This window comes from Ptychodera flava, chromosome 6, assembly GCF_041260155.1.
Source record: "Ptychodera flava strain L36383 chromosome 6, AS_Pfla_20210202, whole genome shotgun sequence".
Taxonomy (NCBI): domain Eukaryota; kingdom Metazoa; phylum Hemichordata; class Enteropneusta; family Ptychoderidae; genus Ptychodera; species Ptychodera flava.
In genome coordinates this window covers 13,797,082-13,821,484 of record NC_091933.1, presented here as the reverse complement: position 1 = coordinate 13,821,484, position 24,403 = coordinate 13,797,082, and the positions used below count along the sequence as shown (strand labels likewise).

Below are 24,403 nucleotides of genomic sequence, written 5' to 3'. Positions count from 1 at the left end.
TTTCTGAAATGATGCCGAGAAAATCTTACATTTGCCTGTAAGGGGGTATTACATGCATACAGTTTGGATGGTCATAAAGGAGCAGATTTAAATGGGATATCATGACATTTCAATCATGTGCTCACCAAGGCTGGTGTGATCACAAACACAATGTACTTGTTTTGTTCTTCATAGCATGTATCACACTAAATGGTGTGTTTCCACAGCCCTGCACTGTCTCATGTACATGGTTTATCAAATGGCAGCCGCTGTATAACCTGCAATATCCAATGTCTGTCATCTGCAGAATTTCCACATAGTGCTGTACCCAAAGCACTGCATGCATCATGTGTGGGAATGTCTACTTAGACATGCAGACTTGCCAGATACAATGTCTGCACTCTCAAAATGAATCCACAGTCTGGCAAAAATTGTTAAGCTTTTATTCATTGGGACACTATCATTCTAAGTTTCAAGGGACAGTAGTTGTTGCATATTATACTTTACTGTATTTTGCAGTGTGCAATTATGTCATTTAAATAGTACTGCGTGTTGAAACAGTGAAATACCAACTATTGAAAGATTTCATACCTATGGTAACTAAACTTACACACGTATGTAAATACATGTATTTTCTCAATTTCTTCTACCAGACTTAAATTCAGGATTCAGCATACAGTTTGGATGGTCATAAAGGATTGACAATACGATTCATAGTTCATGCCATGGACAGACTGTGTTGACAAGCTGTATGCTTAGCACTTTGATGCATCTCTGGGAGTTTAACTTAAAGGAAAAATCAGAGAATTTTGAAGTATGAACAGCAGCTACTGTCCCATAAAACATGCAAAGTAGTACATGTGAGATGTCATTGTCCAAATGAGATTGATTTGGACTCCATTTGTGAAGCTCCAGAAATTTCTGCTGTGTGGTTGCACTTTGAAATCCAATGGGTAGAGGAGGGGTATGCAATGAAGAGAGATACCCCAACAAATATGTTACAAGGAGAACCAGTGCTACAATTAAATTTTTGTGAGGAAAACATTGACAAGTGTGTCCGTTAGACTCTTAAACAACCCTCCATTCACTGTGCATTAATATGCTGTATTCTCTATTTTATGGTGTTATCAAGTCTGGCAAGGCTTTCAGCGCAGGCTAGACATAACATGTGTAATTGTTCACAAAACTGGCCATGTTCAGCTTAAACATCGAGGGTACATGTACAGGCAAAAGCATAGGGCAACATTGTGTAGAACACAAGAGGTATGAGAGAATCTAGTGTATCACATAGCAGAGATTTAGTCTGGAGGGATCAATCCTTCATACAATGGCATATGTGTATGTTGTATCAGAAACTGTTACTTGTATTTTCCACTGAAATATTCATCACTTTTGACTCAATTTGGCCTTCAAAGTACCAGCTTTTCTGTTGATTCACCCATAATTGCAGATCATTAAACATTCCCTTCTACATTATTTGACATTGAGATAAAAAATTATTTCCATTTACTTTATTTCAGGATGGTTCCTTACCGAAAGTTCCATACCGACCTCGCCAAATGTCACGGATGTCAAGTGAACCAGCTTTGTTGCAATCGTCACCCACAATGTCAAGAGGTACTGTATGTGTTTTGTGTCGACCAGAAACAGATGGTACACTTTCAAATCCCATTCGTCCACCATAGATATGCTCAGGGGTTGTAAAAGTACATGAACAATTCTCTGGGAGCAGAGAAAGGAAACGAAATCATTAAAATGCTATAGGGCTGATCCTCTCACACTGAAAGACAAATGTGACCAAATGGCTGTCAGTTTATAAGAAGTTTGCCAGTATGTACTCATTACATCTCCAGACATTTTTTTAATTTGCAGCACCATGTTGTGCTATTTTGCCATGGAGTTTCATGGCCAGTTGAATGCCATTGATGGGCTGATGTGCAGCATGTTGGAAGCTGTATCCAATTAGGTGGCTGAATCTTACTTTTGTAATTGAATAATACAAATAGACTCCCTAAGTTGCTGTGAATAGTGACAATCGACCATTCAGATATAAAATTGATAAAGAGTGCATTTGAGGGGGCTACACAAATCTATCAGATTGGACTTTAGATTCCTAGAGTGTAAATTTTCCACGTAATATGACATATGAAATTTGCTGATTTGAGTGAATAATTTCCTTTATAACAGCAAGTTCAAATGAGAGTTTTGAGGAGAATACAGCACGTAGGAGTTGGGATGGATCAGGAACAGGACAAGCACCTCGCATTCCTCCGAGACCCAGTGTCAGATTATCTATGCCAGGTAACGTCTAGAAGATAATCAGTTGAATATAGAATAGACACTGATAAACAAGTAGTTGGAAGAGCAATTATGAATATGTGGAGGATCTGTGTATACTCTCATATACATGTGTTATATGAAAGAAATTTTGAGCAGTAGAACGATTTTATTGTGTCATGCTCACCACCTAATCACGGAAATGCTCAAAAGACAGATTGACACGCAAGGGACTCACCCATGCTAATACAGCCACAGCATTCTCAATGGAGAGTACCACATATACCCAAATGCAAGGTTATATGTATGGCAAAAGTATATTTAGAAATGGCACAGACAACAGAAGTGACGCTTGACTCATCACATCTCTTATTTGTCAGTGACTTCCGAGTGCTGGCCTATCATTGACTTTGATCTTTTTGTTTTTTCAGAGCCCCGGATGACACATCTTAGTAGCCAGTCTTTCAGAGAAGACCTTTTACAAAGGAAAGCACCAGACATACCACAGAAAAAGGTTAATTATGAAATTTCATGAACCATAAGTACTAATATTTAGGCAAATTACAGCCCAGAATTTTTTACAAGCTTCCATTGAAAAACAGAAAAAATAGCAATTGAGTGGTTTTGTGGTATATTTCTTTCAAAAATATCCAATAGAGAAAATCACAAGGGTGTCAGGTGGTGTCAGCTCTATGCAACGTACATCTATCTCAATTTTCACACATCTTTCTTCCTTGAGGTAGTATGGGCCTTGAAATTCAAAGACATACTTTGCCTAAACTGTCTGTAAAAAAACTTTGAATCATTCCCTTTTGAAATTAAAAAAAACAATTTCGGCTACTATGCAAAACTGGGTACTAGTGAAACAAATTACCAAATATTTACTGACTCATGAAATTCAAAATGGCTGCCATTCATGTGTTAACTTGAGACCAAAAATGTGTTGTAAAAGTTTGAGAGTCCAAATATCTGTCCCCAAGGCGCATTCTACTTTGGAAGTACTCAAGGTTTATACTCAAGGTTTCTTGTTTGTACTATGATGTGTGTCTAATTCTTCCTGATGATATGATGTCAAGACAGCGTGAAGTGAGGCATATGTTGTGACTTTCTTGCTGTCTTGAGAGACTTCCCAGGATTTGAAGATCCAGTAGCTGTAATTTTTGATGATTTTTTCACCATGTTTGTTTTGTATGTGAATTTGCAAAGTTTATGTTCTACTCCCCAGGCATATGAAAATACCTGCTATTTAGCTTGTCAACACAGCGTGTACACTACGGAAATGCACTATTATTGTTCACATTTGAATTTAAGACCAGACCAGAATTCCCTTGTCAATGCTAACAATGCAGTATATACATGTGCAGGCTAAGTTGACAAGCTGAATACTGTGTATCTCAACATACTTTAGGGAAAAAAAACTAGAAACTGCAGTTAACATTAACAAACAGAAATCGTGAAAAAATCATCAAAATTTACAGCAACTAACCCTTTAATATTTCATGTGAAAGGGCCTCATATATTTTACTACAAAAATGTCCATCTAAGCTGAGTCTTTTCTATTGCCATTTTGTAGAGGAATAGAAGATCAAATTCAGTTTCACCGACTCGACTTGCTGAGCCAGGAGCATTTCTTCCAGCAACTCAACTGGGTGAACCCGCGCCGCCATTGCCACCCAAACCATCTGGCAAACCCAATGGTGTCGGAGTACCATCAAGACAGTCTGTGTTATTACCGGCACAACACGCATCAAAGCCATTGCCACCAACTCCAGCCGCACCGCAAGTCAGAAAACCACCGCCTGAACTACCGCCATCATGATGTAGATGAGCCGTCAGTGCTAGCCTTTCTTTGCGTGTCCACACTGTGCAGACAGTCCGTCATCACGCTGACGTTGAACTAACAACACATCGGCTAAGCAAGATGTGTCTTCATGATGGCGAAAGTCACCCAATAATTATAATTTTGTGTATTGACTGGGCAAGGTGATTCTATATCATTGATTAATTATCTGTCAGCGAAGTATGATGGTGCAGTGCAACGGTTGCAGAACACAGTGTGAGGCCAATGAAGTGCAATATCAGCTGATTTCAAGGGAGTTATATGTGATACAGTGCAAATATATAAAATATATTTGCTTACTAATTTGAGTTTTAGCAATACACATCAAAGATACCTATCAATGAGCACAAGTTGATATTTCTAGGAAAGGCCCCGAAAAAAACAAGTTTATTTTGATTAATAATCGGTAAAATATCAGTCTTTTGTATCTTCACAATAATGTGGGACATTGACACAACTAGTAGAAGCTCATCTGTGGCCTGTAGACATGAGTTGGGTTCATAGAAATGCCACCTCTTATGTTGAGAAAGGCAGTACATTTGTAACTGTCAGAAAGGTATTAGTGCTTCATGGAAACCATAATTATGGCATACATGTGAAATGAAATAATAGTATGCCGGTTTAGATGCATGTATCATATCAGTCTTGTAGCTGTACAATGTACAATGTAATAGTAACTATTCAGTACCTTGAATGTGGTATAACCCACATCCCATCCCAGGGGTTAGCAAATCCAGTGATCTGGGGTCCGGAACCTCTGTTATTTGTTTTCCAATAGGGAATTGCAGTTCTTCTTGTCCGGTAGTCTTAGTAAGAGTAGTACAACTGTATAGTAGAGAATGAGTGCAGAACCACTAGCCAGGCTAGAGGACCACTAGACTTACATTGATGCTGGTCCTTGGGACAACCAGATGAAACGTGGATTTGTTCACCCCTGCCCGCAGCAGCATCCAAGTTGTCAGACAGTTTATCACAAGAAGCCTTTGAATAACAAAATTTTATTTTCTGGATGTAGCAATCATCAGGTGTAAATAACTCTGATTTATCACCACTCAATGTCTCATATCTTACTCAATTGTATGTTCAGAACATCAAAAAAAGGTTGTGTAATAAAATAATGTAATGATTGTTGATAATTTGTTCAAATCATGTGTATAAAAGTGATGGAGGTAATGTACCAAATGTCTTCCCACACTATTGTGAAAAAAATTACGATATTGTATTTCTGTAGTACTTGTATGCCTTATTGCGTCAAGGAAAACTTACATGTAGTAGAGATGTACCCATTTAGATATATTTAGAACAAATTCTCTTGTACTTAAACTGATGAACTCTAAAACAGGCTCTATATTATTTTATAGTGTATCAAATCCCAATTTTGCACGGAATTACTGAAACAAAATTCAGGACTTGTTTTGTTTATTCTATTTTGTATTCTTTTTTTAGTTCGTGTAATGTGCAAGCTTGACTGGTGGTCCACTATGTAAAAATACAGTACTTTTTGTAAAAAAAGAACAATTTTTCAGTTTTACAACGTCTCACTATTTATAATTTACTATGCAATATATGAATCATGTTCATTTTAGTTGAAATTTGACCCAAAAAAGAAATTTAACAGGAGAGATTTTATGATTTCGTTTAAAACACTCACCAATAAGGTCAACAATTTATGTTTTGTAAAAAAAGTGGCTTATTATTACCTAGATGTACTGTATATATCTCAGTGCAATGTCTGTTTGTAGCAAACGTACCACGTAACGAGTACAGTCTCAAATTTGGACAAGGTAACAGACATTATAACAAAGAATTTGTTATATTTACTGTGGGTCATTTGAAAGCTGAAAGCTTATCACAAACTTTACTATTGTAATCTTTGCTGTATCTACCTTGATGCGTATTGTATAGTCAGAATATCTGTAGGTCACAAGTTACACATGTAGCAAATAGTTCTCCGTTTCGGTTTACAAATCTTCATACAAGTATCCTGCATCTTTCCTGTGTAATTATACTCCTTGTGTGCTTTACCTCATAAATATGGACAAAATAAAGGCTGAGATTTCAAGGAACGACTGGAGTCTCTTTCATTACATCTTAAGGAATCATGAAAGAACATCTTTTTCCATCTCAAAGCGATGAACTTTGTAAAACAGCTCGGCTATGTGTAAATCTGACTGAAATCAGACGCAGGGATAGGTTTATCTGTAACCTTGGTACAGGCATAAGATTTGCATAATGCTGATGTGAACTTGTGTATTTTGAGGGTGCTCTCTAGGGGGGGCGTAGAGAGCGCCCTCTAGTGACAGATCTTTATTGGGCACATGTCTAACTTTAAGCCACATGGCATGGCCACGTTTGAAAAATCTGTCAAAAAGCCTGCAAACTCATATGAGTCCACTTCTTCCTAAACAGCTTTACACAAGTTAATATTGACCAGCACCCTCACCAAATTCTGCTCAATATGGACTTGATACACCCAGGTTTTTTCCTATATGCACAACCACTTACAATGAGAATAGTCTGAGAGTACACAATGGGTTTGCAGTTGCTCCTCACAAGTCTCACAAAAAAAACGTTTTCTGTAAGTGTGGATGCTTTTCGGTCAGTTTCCCGGCCTTTATTTACTGTTCTCTGCATACCATTCCTTGCACAAACTCATTCTTTCATTCTTGCTCTTTCTCTTGCAATTACAAAATCTGCTTCCCTGCCAAATCACAAATTTTCCAATGTGCATTGCCTGGCTACACCCAGAAGTAAATCTTTGTAAGTAATACAAAACATCTCTTTTGGTAGCTTCATTGTCACATGTTTTCTGCACATGAGGCAGAATAGTGCTCAAGCAAAGGTTATGTGAACAAAACGGGCCACTCTGATATGTTTTTTAAAGTTCCTTTAATATCAAATCTTCAAAAAGAGCATATTCTGAGTCATAAAATGGGCCCTTTTTCCAACTTCATGAATAAATAAAATAGTCTTGTCTTTGATTTCAATTGGGTTAGTTGCACCATGCCGAGAATATTAATATTTATTTCTTCAAAGCCAAATTCAAATCTTGAAAGTGACTACACTTTGCTCATAATACTTCTGTATGCTACAAGCTCAAAAACAGCAATGCTTCACAGGTAAGTTGAACTATAACGGAAGGTTTAAGCATGAAAACTGTTTCTGCATTCTGGAGGTTTGTGAACACATCATTTAGGCAACACAGTGTACAGCCAGTCTGCTATCTCTGGATGTTCTGTGTAGAACCGTACTTGTAAAGTCATGAGTAGGGTAATTGTAGCCAGTGCTTTGAGGAATACATGGTTCATACACTTCAAGTAAATCAAAATTCCAGGACTTTCCAGGAGTTTTTTTGCCATTTTCCAGGAGTATTTGTGGTTGAAAAATGCCATTTTCCAGGAGTGTTTGCACGATAAAGCTTGCAATTTTAATAAGCATCACACACTAATTTTTCAAAAGTTTTCATTGTCCACGAAACTTCAGCCCATAAAACATCATTTTGCTGACAAATGCAGTCAATGTCGAGTTGACATGTTTTGACGGCGAAGACATCTTGAATAACATCACTGACGACTGAGAGAGATGAGAGTTGCGAGTGTGGTGTCGGGAAAGAAACCCGGGGAAGTCTTAGAATTAGTCGATGACTTAACATTTGATGAAGATCAAGCAAAGAATCATTAATTTTTTATTTACTTGCTCCTGTTTTTTCCCTACCAGAGCTCGATGTTTTGCTCCTTTAGCATGGCTTTTCATAGCCCCGCGTACGATGCTGTGTGTTCCCGGCGTTATATGGCCTCCCACTACAGCCCTGCTAAAGGTCCATAGACATGCGGTCCCAATTTGGACCGCACACAAAAAACTACTTTTCTAACTACTTTCGGCCGAAATCAACTCGATTCCAATCTATGCCTACCCGAATCACTCAACCGCTCACAGACTGTTCGCATGACATCCAAAACCATTAGTTTGCTGGCGATGCATGGTCAAGGGCCCAAAGGCCGGCGATATCTCGCATGAATGTACCGAATGGCGAGCCACAGGAACACGGAGCATCATACGCAGGGCTAGGCTTTTCGATACATTGAAAGTCTTTTCACAAAGTTTGCATCTTGCCGCGAATTTATCTTGTGCCCGCTCCAGCCATCCTATGTACTCGGGCTGTTTCAACCAATGGTCGCTGAATAAACACTTTCCAGGAGGCATTGCTGTGACTGATGACCCGAACAAGCTTTAAATTTCAACACGGTCCCTCCACAAGCTACTCATGCCTACTTCGATGTCCCTGTACGTGCGTGCAAAACCATGGATAACCACAGGGGCTCATAAGTGGCTATTTAAGTCAATATTACAGCGTTTTCTATCTTTTCAATGTTACAAATAAACAAGCTGAATAGCACAAAACTTGTGTAGCTGTCTTTTGTGTAGCTTGTATTGACATGTATAGTGCGCCCTCAATGGGGAATGTGATCATATTTAAATACGACCTTTAGTTCCGTGACCTCTAGCCAATTCCTCTGGCCATGCCTACTGGCCATGCGTACAGACGTCGCTGTGTTTACTGTACTAAATCAGTACAGTAAGCATAGCGAGGGCAGGGCAGGAAGTAGGCATGGCTAGAGCCGGGCCTAGAGGTCACGGAACTAAAGGTCACATTTACGAGGACGCACTATACATGCCAATACACGCTACACAAAAGACAGCTACACTAGTGTTGTGCTCTTCAGCTGGATTATTATTTGTAACATTGAAAAAGAAAGAAAAACGCTGTAATATTGACTTAAATAGGCACTTATGAGGCCCTGTGGGATAACGGAGTACACAACATGGTCTCGCCTACGCTAGTGCAAGGGTACCCCTTTACGACATTATAAGAAACAGTACTACGCTCTCCAAATTTTGTCTCAGGAGGGCTCCCCACCTGTCGCAAAACATCTTTTCGCATTTTACAATTTTGACGTTCAACAATTATACTGTTTGTCGTTCGCCTTTACGATCTGGCTGTTCTCTACCGTGTGCGATCGTAACTAATGATTTTCCAGGAGTTTCCAGCAGTAAATTTTGATTTTTCAGGAGTTTCCAGGACTTTCCAGGAGTGGTTTTAAATTCCAGGACTTTCCAGGACTTTCCAGGAGCGTACGAACCCTGGAATATGTGGACATCAGTTTCTAACTGTAATATTATGATATCTATTTAATGAAGAAAACTTCTATGAGGACAAAATAGAGGCAGGATAAGATGTCCCAACCGCAGACTGACAAACCAGCCTAACAATTTCCAGAAAGCCGCGTCCCTTTGAACTACCCAATGCACCCTGTACCTTGACTGGCAAGGCTGTGTAATGATACTGCTCAAGTTGATGGGAGGTACAGTCAAGACTTCATAGCTTTTATTCCCTTGCATGATTTTTGTAGTTTTCAACATGCATTTTGAAATCCTTAAACATTCACTGGACAGATGCTTCCACATTCAGCGTATTTGTACTACTAGCCAATCTCATGTGATCAGGATAAACCAACCAAATCATTGGATGCACACACAATGAAAAGATTCTCTACTGGGCAGAGAATAATGAGTAGTATTTGCACTTAATTGCAGCATGTCTATACTTATGGCCCTTTCAATACTCTTACATCAGTATCCAGTTGCCTTTCTCTGAAGTTTCAACATCAATGCTCAAGTCAGCAAAGTCTTTGTTCGCTGTAGGATGTAAACTCCAGCTTGCAATCCACCCTGGTTTATCCATATTGTTCTTCGATTTTTCCAAAAATCCTTGCACAGAGAGATTGTCTGTGGGAGGAAAGAATAACAACTGCAGTGTGATGTCTTTGGAACTAATAGTTTCAAACTGCATGTGCCGCCCACTGAGATTGTTCATGCATAGACCACATCAGTAGAAATACTATAGCTGACTGGTTCTTACCTTTGTCATACATTTCTTATCCTGTGTTAGTAACACTGCTCTTCCTGATTCCTCTCGACAAATTCTTGCCATTTCAGTCAGACCTTTATGATACAACTCCCAGTTATTGAACTTGGAACCACTCCTGTCAAGAAGATTTATTTCAAAATAATTATCTCACACATGTATTTTGTATCAGCTATTCTGAAAGACAGGAATGAAAATAATCCATGTACTGTAAAATACATTTCTGACATTTGTGAATCTGTCAGAGGTAACTTCTCAATGTTCATAAAAATCTTTGCATTCTGGTTATAAACTGTTATGGCTAAACATGGGTTATGCTTAATACTCTATTTGGTTACAAGCATTTGCCAATGTGATGACACAAAATTTCACAGAATGTAAAAGTATACTGAAACTGACAATAAAACATGGGTGTCAAATTTGTGCATTATTTACAACAGAATGAATTTGTTAAAACTTTACCTACCTTTTCCCAAAGGGCTGTAATAAAGAAAGACAAGATACAGTAATGAGTTTCAAATTCCAGATTAGTGTTGCACAGAAAAGGCTCACACATTAAACAGTTTCATCTTCATCAGGATGCCAATAAATACAAGACGGCTTAGCATACCGGTACAAATAAAAGCTCCACGTTTAGTTTTGTCAACAACATGGGTTGACTTTGCAATACTGATACAAACTGACAAATTTTTGCTGTCCCTGTCATACTATAATGGTCACACTACAAGGAAAGGACTGAGATGAGCATTATAAGACTTCAATACTCCATTTATATGCTTCTGCTTTAAAATTCATGAACTGGTATTGCAAGTACCGGTATGGTTGATTGACATTTGCCACTACCGTATTACCAATAGTTCTACTCCGAAATAAAAAGGACGCGATGTGTTCTACAGACTCAGTACGCCCGATAAGATCACATGATGGTGGTAGAATTAAAACCCATGTGTACAAGAACATATGGAAATACACACATTTCTATGTGCCTATGTGCATGTGGGTTTTTTTGTACCCTGGTCCATCCGCATTCTGGATTTTACCTATTCATGTGTGAATAAAACAGAAACTAGCATAGCAATCAATAAATCAACACTAGGTTACACAAGGCAATTAAATGTATGTTAATAATTTCTACTTTGGGACAAAACTTACTAGATCAGAAACAATGACATCAACAGAGTTTGTTCTGAGTGGAAGACAACGGACATCCCAGTTGATGATGTCAGCACTGATTGGCAATCTGAAAAGAAAAAAGATGGTCACCATTGATGTGTACCTGTACAACCCTCTTCCTATCAAGTCTGTGGAGATTGCAAATTGGCTTTCAGGGTACCGTGCCAAGAACCTCATACCATTCAGGGCTCATTATCATACCAAGTCAGTGAAATTCAGTATCATCTCTGTATAATTGTGAGCCAAAGTCTCAGTGACACACAGCATGCTTACAAAGATTTTTAGGTTGAGCTCAAGTATGTTACACTCTTGCATTTATGACATGCAAAGTTTATGAAAATAGGTCTCATTCGTGCATTTAACCAACTTTGCAGAATGGCAAGTGATAGGTCCATCACGTAAAAGGTTAAGGTATATCAACTGATATGCAGGGTTAATGGTTAGCGTTGACTTTTCGGAAGTTTATTTAGCCAAAGACATTAACAATTATATGGATGTAAATTTGAAAGCATAATATTTGTGACATGACTTGATTGATGTCGTAAGGGAGTAAAATTTACCGCTTCATGTACACTATATGTAAATAAACAGCTGTAAAATCAACCATTTTATTTTATCATGTTTATTTCCTATAGTGCATACATAGTGTGTTTGACATAAAGTGTCTATATCTGCAACCATGGATGCAACCATATCTGGCTCTTGGTGTATGTTCACAGAGGGCTCACATGGTGTGTTTCAAATAGGGCTTACAGTAGGGCTCACAGAGTATTCTTCACGGAGTATGTTTTACATAGGACTAAGCATGTCACACATCAGGATCACAGAGTATGTTTCACATAAGGATCATAGTCTAAATTTCACATAAGCATCACAGTGTATGTTTCACATTGGGATCACAGAGTACACTGTATGTTTCACATTGGGATCACAGAGTACATTTCACATAAGCATCACAGTGTATGTTTCACATTGGGATCACAGAGTACACTGTATGTTTCACATTGGGATCACAGAGTACACTGTATGTTTCACATAGGGATCATAGAGTACATTTCTCATAGGCATCACAGTGTATGTTTCACACAGTGTTCACAGTGTCTGTACTTACAGGCTTTTCTTTTGTCTCTTCTCATTGACTGCTGCAATATTCTTCCATGTATGAGTACATGGATGTTCATACTTATCACCACACATATGGACTGCAGAGGGCCAATTCAAAGCTGCCTGGATGATTGACAAGCAAATTGTTAAAAAGCAAAAAAAAAGATGCTCATATGTATGTGCAGTGTATTTGCAGTGTTGTCTACCTTTGAGGAAGCTTGTCAAATTTCAGTCATAAAGGGAATCTATGATGCAAGTATTAATTTGATTCAGGAAGCTCCAATGTTTAGCAAGTCAAACTAATTCACACCATTTGAGCATTTACTGCTTTCTCTCTCTCCCAGATCTTCATTTTCAATCATTTTGTCAAGTCATTCATTTTCAAACTATCAGTCATTTTATGCTGATTATGACCAGTGGTGTTTGACACTCTATTTTATATCTTTTCATAAATTTGTATGCCTTTATTTTCACAACAATTAATATTTTGTTCTTGAATTTTTTAGTGAATTTTGTTTCAGAGTTTTTTTTGCATTGTAACATTTGGTAAGGTGAGCAGACATTCAAAGTGGGCATTTAAATTCAATAAAGTTTAAACTAAATTAGTTGACAACACCAAGATAATGTAACATAATTTGAATGACCATTGATGTAAGCTCAAGCTAGCATGATTTCATATACTCTATTCATTTGTGAATGATATCACTGGGTTTGAAATCCATGACAGCTTACCTCAATTGGTATGGCACCAGTACCACACATTGGATCACAGACCACATCTCCCGGTTGAATCTCACCAAGTCTAGGAGATACCACAAACATATCAACAGACACATGTCATTCACTCTAGCTGTGTACATTGCTACAAGTAATGTAACTCAACTCAGAAACATTGTGTGTGTGTGTGTGTGTGTGTGTGTGTGTGTGGTGTCTACAACTACACAATGGCTCCAATGTGAATTTTGATGATTGTATTATGACAACACTGACAACATCAGTCATTGGTGCACCATTAGCACATGTGTAACAGTATTATTTTAAAAATACCGCAATTATACGGTGTCGCTCAAATTTGATCAGAATTGGTATATACCAGTATGGGTACCAAAGATCAACAATAAATGTTGTTTCTATCTGTTCAGTGCAGGAAAATTCTACGTTGATGTTATGACAATGATTTCTGCACAGTACAACCAGAAAAACAACAAGAAATATTTAAACCAGAAAAACAAGAATGACAAAAGTAATTAAGGTCTGAAACTTTAGGTACTGGAGGTCAACTTTAGCAACATGCATAGCAGAAAGGCAGCTAGCCCCTCTTAGTTTGACCATAGACGGTCTTCCTCCCCTCTACTGTCTATGGTTTGAGCAGGTCTGTTAATATGTAACAGTTCATAAACAATGACAGGAAATGACTCAAGTCAGTGGAGTTAGCCTGTTTCAAGTCACTGGCATGCCATCACTCCTGCACATTTGCAGGATTTCCCTTTTTCTTACCTCATTTGCACATTTTTGACACTGACGTGTTCATTTGAACAAATTCACATCTCAACCCATGCATCTACCTGTACACCAAATACTGAGATGGTAGCTTTGGCGGTATGGGAGCCTTTGCGTGTGACGGACATACATCCGCACATACATACCCACAAATATACAGACATACAGACGCCACCGACTCATCATATAAGCTCTTTTGGGTATTTATATTCATACCAAATATGAGCTAAAAACTGTAAGCACTGACCAATGCTGTCATGAATTAAATCAAATTGATAAAAGGATAGATACAAGTAAATTGTAATGTAATTAAAATAATATTTGTTTAATGTCATTTGAAACTATCATCAATATTAGTCATTGTCAATAGAATTTGTTGACAGTCTAACACCGTTACTATTGATCCAACTGGTTAAAGTTCTACACCAGGAAACAAATCCTTCAAAACATACAATATATATTTCAATGTACAGGAAAGAGTTCTCACAGAAACATTGCCACTTTCTGCCCTTTACAGACCAAGAAGGTTTGTCAAAATCTTGTGACCAGTGAACTAAAATTCACATTCTCACTAATCATGAAAAACACTGCAGAGACAGAGCATAACCTTGACTCAATCCCAGCAATATCCATGGCTCTACCATTATACCTTACCTAAGCATCATGTAAGCCAGTGTAGCTCTCAGAGTGGTCGATCCAAAATGAGTGATATTACGTCTGTGCATGCTCTCTCTGGTCAGAGCAATGGCAATCTGAATGTCCCTGTCGGCGATGTTCAACAACACATCAATGTCTGCATGTGACAAATCAACTCTCCATTTGAAATTGTCATTGATGCTACCACCAAACTGAGCAGCTGCTTCCATTGACGTAAAGCTGTGTTTTGTACCGGTCCTGTGACAGGTCACTCTGAAGGTCGGTTGATCCGATGGCTCTAGTTTGGCACATGCTTCCACAGTGGCAGCAACAGGTCTTTCATAGCTACTGTAGCATTTCCAGAATTCTAATCCCGTGAACCAATCAATTTGGGTCACCAAGTCGATCAGAGATTTGAGGTCAGACTCCTGCAATACCGGTTCATCATGAAAACTGAGTTACGTTTTATCATATTTCAGTATTGTTATGAAGTGAGACACCATGATCTAAGCTACAAATCACAATTGACTTTTGAATCAATTATAGATGTCATATATGTATCATCAACACATCATTCACAGGTATTGTTTTCTCGTTACAGAAATATGCATTATTTCTGCACAATAATAAATGTAATTATGAAATGCTATATAGAAGTTCTTTCATATTTGCAAAATTATTGCAGCATATACAATATGTATTAATCTAATATTCAAATGTTTGATTTATACACATGCTTTTATTGACATTTACATTGTCTTATAAAATACACATGCAAATGAAATATCCAGGGATTTCAAAAATAAAACAGTTATGTTTATTGTTACCTTCTCTCCACTGAAGTTATGGTCTTTGAAGTTTGTCACGATAACAAACATGTTATCAACACCCCGCAGTGAGTTGATCTACAAGTGAGAAATGCAGAAGTTGGAGTCGCTGATGTAAGTATGTCAATCTTGCATATAAATTTGGGTATAGTAACAATGTGTCTTGCAATAGGCGAGTTGCTTTGGGACGCTTTTTCCAAGTAACTATATTACAGACACACTTGTATTAAGGTCCAGTAATGGCTAACTTTTGATGAATTTTTTTCGCTATTTTTGTTTTTAATGTCAACCCCTCATGTTTTGTTCTACTCCCTAAAGCATGTTGATAAATACAGTGTTCAGCTTGTCAACTCAGCCTGTATATGGGTAGACTGCATTTTTATTGTTGACGATTGAATTCTGGTCCGGACTGGAATTCAAATGTAAACAATAACAGTGCATTTTGTCCATGTAGACGCTTGTGTTGACAAAGTAAATAGTTGGTGTTTGAAGTTAAAATCCAACATTCTTTAGGGTGTAGAATAAGAACTTGCATACAAAATAAAAGTAATGAAAAAATCATTAAAAGTTAGCCTTGCTGGGCCTTGTAATAGATTGGGACAACAATGCTCTGAGAAAAAAGTGGTTTCGGGACAATGGATTTAAAAAATTGAAAAATAAATGGCAGGACGAGGTGGTTTAAGGATGAAATGGTACGCGATGGAGTAGCATATTGGAACCATGGTATTGCTTTTGGGATGAAGTGACAATGAATGGAACCCTTATCCTATTAAAAATTGGACTCTGCACCACCAAAACTCATATGCCAAGTTCTCACGCTGTACAGGTATAAAAGGAATGGGAAAGACATGATTAAGAACTACCTGGTATGCCATATATGTCTTTCAGTCTTGCCAAGGCCTAGGACTTTGCCATCGTTTCGGAACTTAGAACTTTTTTGGGTCCCAAACCGCGGCTATTTCAATATATGCTATCATGGAACTACAAATGGATGCTATAGGTGACAGCGCCAAAATCGGCTGTTGCTCATTGTGCCATTCAAAGAAGCTCAATCTAAAGTTGCCATTTTCCTACTGTACACTCTACCGAAGTACAAGAGAGAGAGTGGTGTTTCAAATGTGCAGTGCTCTAACCTAGCTGCAAATTGTAGCGCTACGGTGAGGCGGTCGGTGATTTTTGGTTTTTGCGACTTCACTCACCAGTAGCGCTACAATGCCAGGGCTCGAAATTAGCGGTAGTCCCGCGTCCACAGACTACCAACTTTTCCCTGGGGCTACCAAAACCCATGAAATGGTAGCCCACACGGACTACCATACCCTGAGATATGAAATTACTTCGTGGGAGAAATAATGTTGATCGCTGTGAGATGAGCGACGCTCATACAGTCAACCCAGCTGGACACAGAAAGGCCAAACTGTGACTTTGTTATGCAAATTAAAAGGCGACAGTGCAGTCAAATTTGTTGCGACAAACTTTCAATAAAATATCATTATCTGAACTGACGTACTTGGATGACAGGCTCGGGAAATGATGGCTAATGAAATTCAATCCATAGTTATTTAATCACAATTAAACACAAAATTATTCAAACTGCAAAGAAAAAGCTGTCGGCCATCCACAAATTACGCTTTCCGAAGTGTACGAGATCATCCCATGATAGTGTAGAGAAATATAGCCAAAATTGCCACGAAAGTATTAGGAACATGACTGTACCAAGTTGTCATCCTGAAATTCAGAACCAATCTACCGGGTATCTTCAGCCATGTTATGTTTACAAGTGCTGAGAGAAAATTCGTTGTCATGGCGAACATCAAAATTTGCGTATAAGCTCTGCGTATGTGTGAATAGGTCGTCAAACTTTGAGGCGTCACCGTTGTCCACTACACATGCTATACCGTTCTCCTAAGGCTATGATCTGCAGGTATTGATGTCAAATGACTAGAAAATTCACTTCCTGGATAGAATCATGCAAAATAAATCTTTCTTTGTCTAGATATAAATAAAATGTCCTGTACAAAAAAATCTCTCATTCATGCATGGCTACCAGACTTTGTCACTGGGCTACCAACTTCAGAAAATGGTAGCCCAATGGGACTACCAGGGAAAAAAAGTTAATTTCGAGCCCTGAATGCCGATGGTTCCCAGACACTTCGCACCAAACCACTTCGCACCATACCATCTCGTCCCATGCCATTTCGCAGCAAAACACTTCGCACTAAAACAACCTCGTACCAAAACCACTTCCCCCCGAAAGTCACGTTGCCCCACACACATTTCGCCCCAAAACAATGCCATTTTGCCCAAACTTACCGCAAACTGGTAAAGCTGAAATAACCAACCACTACCATTGAAGTTTTCACCTTTTTCTATCATCCCAGGACTGAAATCTTGAAATTTTACACATTTCGAGGAAAATGACATCGTGCAATTCCGCGCACGGCACCTGAGTTGTAGCACTGAGTAGTTTGCGTGTTAATTCTTTTCTAATTCTACCGTTAAGGTTTTCGTGCAACAATAAATTGTTCGTGGTAGTATGGAGCATGGAGGTAGCTACCTCCATGGTGGTAGCCAAAATGTCCTGACATATTCATGGTTCCAAGTTGCAGGTAAAAACAACGTTATGATACGTCGTGACATCGTTGTTTTAGGACGAGTTGACGGTACTATACTTTGGGCGAAGTGGTTTTAGTACGAGGTGGTACTTGGGGCGAAGTGGCGTAGGACGAGGTAGTACTTGGGACGAGGTGGTTTTGGTGCGAAATGGTTTTGGGACGAAGTTGTGTGGGGCGAACTGGTTTTGGTGCGAAGTGTCTGGACCCCAATGCCGATGGCCCTGTAGAAGTGGAAATGAGCGTACCCCACTGGACTAGGCGTGTTGATGTAAAATACTATATGTTTACTACATTTGGTCGTACCGATTTATCACTACTGAAGACTCAACACTATACAACATTAACCTTGTCGTTTATAGGGTTTGGAATTTGTTCAAACACGTCGACCGCGTTCCATAAACATTGGGCGTGCGTTGGGCATCGGTGTTTCTGGGAGCCGCCATTACCGGAAGTTGGGTAATCACATCAACACGCCTAGTCCAGTGGGGGGAGTGGTGCGCTTATTTTCACCTCTACAGGGCCATCGGCATTGTAGCGCTACTGGTGAGCGAAGTCGCAAACCCAAAAATCACCGACCGCCTCACCGTAGCGCTACAATTTTGCCGCTATGCTCTAACCTAGCCCTACGAGTATGGCGAGAGTGTCCGGCTTTGGCTACGCCGCCTCCAAGGCGGCATAGCCAAAGCCGGACACTCTCGTCATACTCGTAGGGCTATGCTCTAACCGTATGTTGTTGATGGATTCCCCACCTTCAATAGTTCATTGATAGTGATATCAAAAAACATTCTTCCCCTGCCCGTTCTGCCGTCTACTCCAAGTTTTTCCTTGCATTCTTGACAGGCAAGATTTTCAAATCCAGTTGTAACGGTTGTTCCGATCGTAGCGCTCAGAGGAGCATCAGTATCTTGTGCAGAACTAGTACACACGTTTTCTTCCGTGGGAGCTGCCATTTTAAACCTTTTAATGTGGATTTTCCTGCCTCTAGAGGGCAGTATTACAAGTGACGGAAACCCAGGCCTGCCAAAACCTCAGATAGCAACTGAGCAAGGAGACCTCATCGCATGCCAGACCTCGAACCTGCATGCGACGCGAGCGGCGAAGCCGCGAGCAGCGAGTAACCGCAGGTTACGAGGTCTGGCAAGAACCAACTGCTCAGGAATGTGATGATGTCAAAGTGGGCTGTCTTTCCTAATAAAAAATATAACTTTGGACCACCGCGTACAGACGGCCATAACGCATTTTCACTGTACTTGTCCACCACGTTTCACATATCTGTGCCGAAAAAACACTCAAGCGAAAATCTACGGCGAGAATTTATTTTATTTGTGAGGCCATTTACCACCAGCTCATCGGCAGTTGAATGGGGCCAAAATCTGAGCTTCGTTTGAGCGGAGCAAAACGAAAAAGCAAACTCCATAGAGGATGTCGACGATCAACAAAATGCAATCGCAAGCATTGAAGCAAGGCCGGAGCAATCTTAAAATTAGAGATTGGCCATATCTTGTCGGCAAATCCACGGAAACGTCGTCTCCGTCCAGATAATCTGTCATGGCTACCTCCTGCTTCGGTTTCAGGCTGTCCATCACCACTTTCTTCGACGGCATAGATCATTTTTGCAGATTTTTTTCATCATGGCTACTGGGGATAGCGTAACCGTGATTTCATGAAGCCGTACTGTCTGAGGTCAACGTAATACGCGTAAGGCAGTTTACTTCGAATGAAACATTTCTGGATGAATGACACAATCATTCAGTCAAATTCAAAAGGCTATTTTTAGACGCCCCACCTACATTCATGAATAAACAACAGATGTACTCTTTCATCCAGCCGATTTTCGAAGCATTCTATTGACACGTCGGTTCTAGCCAGACCTCGTAACCTGCGGTTACTCGCTGCTCGCGGCTTCGCCGCTCGCGCCGCACGCAGGTTTCGAGGTCTGGCATGCGAGACTACTGAGCAAGGAGACCTCATCGTACTGTCAGTCAACTCCGTGTCACAAATTTTCACTGAAGGGTAATTTTTGAAAGAATGTTAAAAATTCTAAATTCTAATTAGACTATGGTCACCCAAATAAAAGTGTACAAGCAATACCAATGGTCGAATACCATGGCCTGGTCTAGCATTGTTCTGTATTGTGTTAGATAACCTACTTGACTGATCTCCTAATAAGAACCATCACCTTCAAATTAACTTAAAAATATACAGTGATTTGCCCAACAGGAATCATCATGTATATGAACATATCAGAGATTAAAAGGTAATTGGCTGGCAAGCACTGCAGGGGTATGATATGAAGAAGTTGCAGTACTCTGCAAATGAACAAATTATTTACGAAAATGCAAAGTAATCATAGAAAACTCATAAACTTACAGTACAGTTGTACAGAGTGTACTTTATTCCATACAAAACATGGCTTTGGACTTACACAACAAATAAGATAATAATACTTGGCTTCCCATAATACTCCACTCCCTGTGGTAAAATTACTCCAGTATTAAATGTCACTTTGTTGTTAATTAAGCAGTGATGTAGAAAGAGTTTGAAAATGAGTTGATGATAAAAATAAATGCAAGGGCTTTACAAGCACTTTGTGCACATTTGTTTACATGCATCATGTATGGGGTTGGTCAATAATATGCTGACTTCTTTTGGATGTTTTCACTGGCTGACAACCACAACTACCTTCATCACTCTCACTGAATCAAGCATCACATCTATGTGAGTATTGAGAGTTCAGCATAGATGGTCAAAGCTGGACATGTATTTACATTTAATTCAGTGCAATAATATACCATAGTCCTGTAGTACATAGGAACACTGAACATGCCAATTTAAAATATTTGAAACCACATTTAATGTTGTTTTTCATTTTATATACAATCAGAGGTATGTTTCTGTACATCTTTCATCAGTGCAATGTCATGGTAAAAGTGTTAAATTACTTTATTGGCATTGTCATACCAGAAATAAGGCTGTCAGACAGTGTACATTATGTCTGTCTGATCCAATGTGTCTGAAACATGGCAGTAACAACTAGTACACAGTGAAAAATACAGAAAAATTTTCAAAAACAAAACAACACATAAAGTCTCTATTGATCTAGACATTTAGCATTTGTCATTGTTTTTCCATTGATTTGTATTTGCCTCGCATTTCCTTAGGCAATTCTACAAATCCAGGACATGGAACTTGTCCAGGGACTTCACAGATGCATTTTCTCAGGAAACCTTCACCAAAATTTGCTGGGTTGTCTTGCTTGGCCTTCGCACTTTCCTCTGCTGCGAGAGTGTCCCTGTGAGGACAGACAAGATAGATTCATTCATTCATTCATTCATTCATTCATACAGTAATTGATGCAAGAAGTAATGCAGTAAGTAATGCAGTAATTGATTATTACAGTGAAGTATTCAAACATCATGTGGATTAAAACCAGCTGCATATTTACATCTGCTTGTCTTCACAAACAATAAATGGTCTGAAGAACATAGAGATGCATCGGTAAGTGCTAGATAAGTGGACAGTAGAATCAAAGTATCTGGCCAATACTTACAAATTTTTGCATTGTTTCTAAAGATTAGTGGCACCTATATAACAAATAACACATACTACATCTATCTGCTTTTCCACTAGGGGATTTCAGAAGAATACAGGCTGTCTGTCCGTTCAGTACATGTTCAATATACTGTCAAATAATATCAAATTACAAAAGCTTATAAATGATACAATAGAATATTCAAAGTACCTATTGAAATGCAAAACAGCCATCACTCAAAAATTTGGGATTTGAGGAGAACAGAAAAATATGCATCATGGAATTATGAATCCATGATGTGTGTGTGATTTTATTGAACTACTGTAGATTGGATTTGTTGAGACTTGACTGTTCAAAACATTGTGAAATTAGAAAGTAAATCAAGTGTTTTAGCGTAACTTACTTTGATTTTCCAAAGACTTTCTGTATAGTTTCTAAAATTTCAAGATTTGTTTTGCTGTCTATATCCATGACAACTTCTTCACCCGTATCTGAAAAAACAAAAAAAAGATCAACTCTCAGTTTCACTTTATGTGTGATTTTGACATTTCACACACTGGCAAATACAGTAAAAAATGTAAGTTTTGGATCCTACTTGTAACAGGAATCTACTGCATAAAATATTTCCATGGCATTTTAAGAAGGAAAGGAATGTAGAAATAGCAATACATTCTGGGTTTATTGTATCAGTATACTGCATTCTATCAGGTATTATATTCACTTTCACTTGTTGCCATTGTTACATGTGTTAATAATAGCCAATAGGAAGGCACTGGTGAATTTTGGAATCATGATATTAGGGTTCACTCGTTTGGTAATATTGAAAGATCCTTTTAAAGGTATACTGTCACCTGTTCCAATTTTGCCACAGTTACCATGGAAAGAGAAAATCTAACAATCACAGATTTTAAGCGGGTGGCCGTTTTTTAAAAACAGCGCCCTCACATGGGCATTTTGAATACCAAGAAACGCCTCTTTGACCATATATGGGCATATTTAGATTACAGGTGACTGTATACTTTTAATACTCAGTGTATTAAGATATAAATAAGTGTACAAACCTAGCCATGCTCTGATACATGGAGATGGAGTTAAATTTTTGAAAGTCAGAATCTGGACGTGTGGACTTTTGTACTGCAGCTGACCTAAATTCCAATAAATGAAATCCCTGTAACACAAAGTATTCCGATTGAAGTAATTAAAATATTAAGATTGAAGTAAAATGTTTAATATCATTATGTACATAACTTTTATCACACAACACAAATACAGTAAGAATTGCTAGGGTTAGATGTGATCCAGAGGAATTTCAAGAAAGCTCTAGAAGATAGGTCTACCTGCAAAACCCTTTTCCTGCTAAAGTCAGTCAAAATCAGGTCTGTTTTCAGGCCTCCCATCTAGCTTATTAGATTCAACTGTTGTTATAAGGTAAAGTCAGTAAAAATGAGAATGTACGCAGTGGTTTATCTGGCCAAGATAGTCCAGTTTATCAGGCAAAGTCAGTCAAGTTTATCAGGCAAAGTCAGTCAAGTTTATCGGGCTAAGTCAGTCAAGGTCATCAGGTGAAGTCAGTCAAGTTTATCAGGCAAAGTCAGTCCAGGCATAGACCATCGAGAAAAACAGGGTTTTTCTGGAGGGTCTATGGTCATGGTTATCAGGCCAAGTCAGTTTTATCTGGTGAATTTAGGGGATAACAAATGGTTGAGGATGGTCAAACCACAGTCCCTGTCAAATTACATGGGACTGAATAAGGCAGCCAAATCGCTCAAATTACGTAAAATAGGACAGTGTGTAGTTTTATTGCTTTTAAATTATTTAGCAGGTTAGCAATGATGAATCCGGAAGGGCAAAGGTTAAGAATGGTAACATCCCTCTGTACGTGCAGCAAATCAGGGTATTTTCAAGGAAGACAGTTGCGAACACAGCCACCTGGACATATAGTTGTTTGCAAGCGATTTCTCAGCGGATAGGTGTGCAACTTTTTTCATATCAGTTTATAGCACATGATACAGCAATCTGACCTCATAAGTAGGTAGGAAATTTCACTTTCTTGGTCAGAGTGCAACTTGAAAAAAGGCTATTCGGGCAGGCAGGGAGTATGATTTGACTGTTTTCAGGAGTTAGCAAATAAATGGGGATGGGTAAAGCATGTGGCTGAGAGATGGCAGAGGTGAGTTATAATATAGCTGAGGATTTTTTGTTAGTAACTGGGCAAGTGGGAAGAGAGAGGATAGTGGGTAGGAGGGAAATTCTTCAAATTGTAGATGGAGGACAGTTTCAAAGAGCCATTTAGTTTGGTTACAATTATCAAAATTGGCTGGTTGGTAGGTCTTTGTGGCAGGGTTGAGTATTGCCAGCTATAGCCTTCCCACCACAGGAGGCCTATGGTCGGTAACACACAGCCCTGCAGTGCAGAGCTACCTGGTTGGCTGTGAGTGTAACATGCCAAGTGAGCCCCAAGCACAGTCCCTCTATCCAGAGGGACTGTGCTCCAAGTAAAGTGGTAACAACACTGGGACAAGCACACATGCACACATAGCTAGGCCTCCATAGCAGGTAACACACAGCCCTAGTGCACACAGAGTTAATGGAGTACAATGTGTATGGATAGTAAATTATGTATGCCCCTCTTCTCTGGCTCAGATTCAAATCTCGTTCCCCCCCCCCCCCCAAACACATATTGACCCACGGGGATGGGGCAGTTACCATGTACTGAACTTACCTTGTCCCCTTACTCGCCGTCCCTTTCTGGGTGTAGTTTATTGTGAATATTTGTACATTGTCCCGAAGATGGACTTTTCCCTGTCTTAGATACTGCAGCGTCCGCCTTATCGGATCTCTCCCTTTCATTGGCATTTTTGCCTACAACCTCTGGATACCACGCTTTACAAATGCTGACTCGATGCGGGAGCAAGATACTGGTTACTCAGTATGTTAAGCCAGCATCCGAATCACAATAGAGTTTACAACCGTCACTTCCGAGTGTAACCTAGAATA

General features: G+C 39.1%; 3 protein-coding genes across 7 annotated transcripts in view; 1 reads left to right on the top strand and 2 right to left on the bottom strand.

Moving 5' to 3' along the window:
• The window catches only part of LOC139134897 (dedicator of cytokinesis protein 3-like), a 69,335-nt gene extending 63,173 nt beyond the window's left edge, over nucleotides 1–6,162 (top strand). For all 4 annotated transcript variants that reach the window (XM_070701985.1, XM_070701983.1, XM_070701984.1 and 1 more), the window contains 4 exons: nucleotides 1,500–1,596; nucleotides 2,167–2,280; nucleotides 2,688–2,770; nucleotides 3,830–6,162. In XM_070701985.1, coding sequence (XP_070558086.1) covers nucleotides 1,500–1,596; nucleotides 2,167–2,280; nucleotides 2,688–2,770; nucleotides 3,830–4,075 — 540 coding nt within the window. In that variant the 3' untranslated portion in view covers nucleotides 4,076–6,162. The remainder of the gene's footprint in view (nucleotides 1–1,499; nucleotides 1,597–2,166; nucleotides 2,281–2,687; nucleotides 2,771–3,829) is intronic.
• Nucleotides 6,163–9,268: 3,106 nt separating this feature from the next.
• LOC139134896 (tRNA (guanine(6)-N(2))-methyltransferase THUMP3-like) lies at nucleotides 9,269–18,846 on the bottom strand. 2 transcript variants are annotated; one of them, XM_070701981.1, is made up of 9 exons: nucleotides 18,624–18,846; nucleotides 15,263–15,340; nucleotides 14,454–14,863; nucleotides 13,032–13,101; nucleotides 12,307–12,422; nucleotides 11,175–11,262; nucleotides 10,489–10,502; nucleotides 10,017–10,140; nucleotides 9,269–9,883 (listed from the first exon to the last, which is right to left on the bottom strand). In XM_070701981.1, the coding sequence occupies exons 1-9, from the start codon at nucleotides 18,822–18,824 to the stop codon at nucleotides 9,770–9,772; spliced, it is 1,215 nt and encodes a 404-aa protein (XP_070558082.1). In that variant the 5' UTR covers nucleotides 18,825–18,846; the 3' UTR covers nucleotides 9,269–9,769. The 2 variants fall into 2 exon arrangements, with proteins under 2 accessions (XP_070558082.1, XP_070558081.1); XM_070701980.1 differs by lacking the exon at nucleotides 10,489–10,502 and having other exon boundaries at nucleotides 11,158–11,262.
• A 1,394-nt stretch (nucleotides 18,847–20,240) lies between these two features.
• LOC139134895 (small ribosomal subunit protein mS25-like) lies at nucleotides 20,241–24,341 on the bottom strand. Its single transcript, XM_070701979.1, has 4 exons — nucleotides 24,129–24,341; nucleotides 22,468–22,574; nucleotides 21,810–21,897; nucleotides 20,241–21,166 (listed from the first exon to the last, which is right to left on the bottom strand). Exons 1-4 carry the CDS (start codon nucleotides 24,260–24,262, stop codon nucleotides 20,992–20,994), a joined length of 504 nt encoding a protein of 167 aa, XP_070558080.1. The 5' UTR covers nucleotides 24,263–24,341; the 3' UTR covers nucleotides 20,241–20,991.
• Between the last annotated feature and the right edge of the window lie 62 nt (nucleotides 24,342–24,403).

What these genes read in the sequence shown, in the direction of transcription:
- LOC139134895 (XM_070701979.1), bottom strand. Translation starts at nt 24,262, where the DNA reads ATGCCAATGAAAGGGAGAGATCCGATAAGGCGGACGCTGCAGTATCTA. An exon ending in ACGGCGAGTAAGGGGACAAG is followed by an intron (nt 22,575 to 24,128) that starts GTAAGTTCAGTA and finishes TTTGTGTTACAG; the next exon opens with GGATTTCATTTATTGGAATT. An exon ending in ATGTATCAGAGCATGGCTAG is followed by an intron (nt 21,898 to 22,467) that starts GTTTGTACACTT and finishes TTGTTTTTTCAG; the next exon opens with ATACGGGTGAAGAAGTTGTC.
- LOC139134896 (XM_070701980.1), bottom strand. Translation starts at nt 18,824, where the DNA reads ATGGCAGCTCCCACGGAAGAAAACGTGTGTACTAGTTCTGCACAAGAT. An exon ending in CTAGTAAGTTTTGTCCCAAA is followed by an intron (nt 10,141 to 11,157) that starts GTAGAAATTATT and finishes TCTTCTTGACAG; the next exon opens with GAGTGGTTCCAAGTTCAATA. An exon ending in ATAAGAAATGTATGACAAAG is followed by an intron (nt 9,884 to 10,016) that starts GTAAGAACCAGT and finishes TTCCTCCCACAG; the next exon opens with ACAATCTCTCTGTGCAAGGA.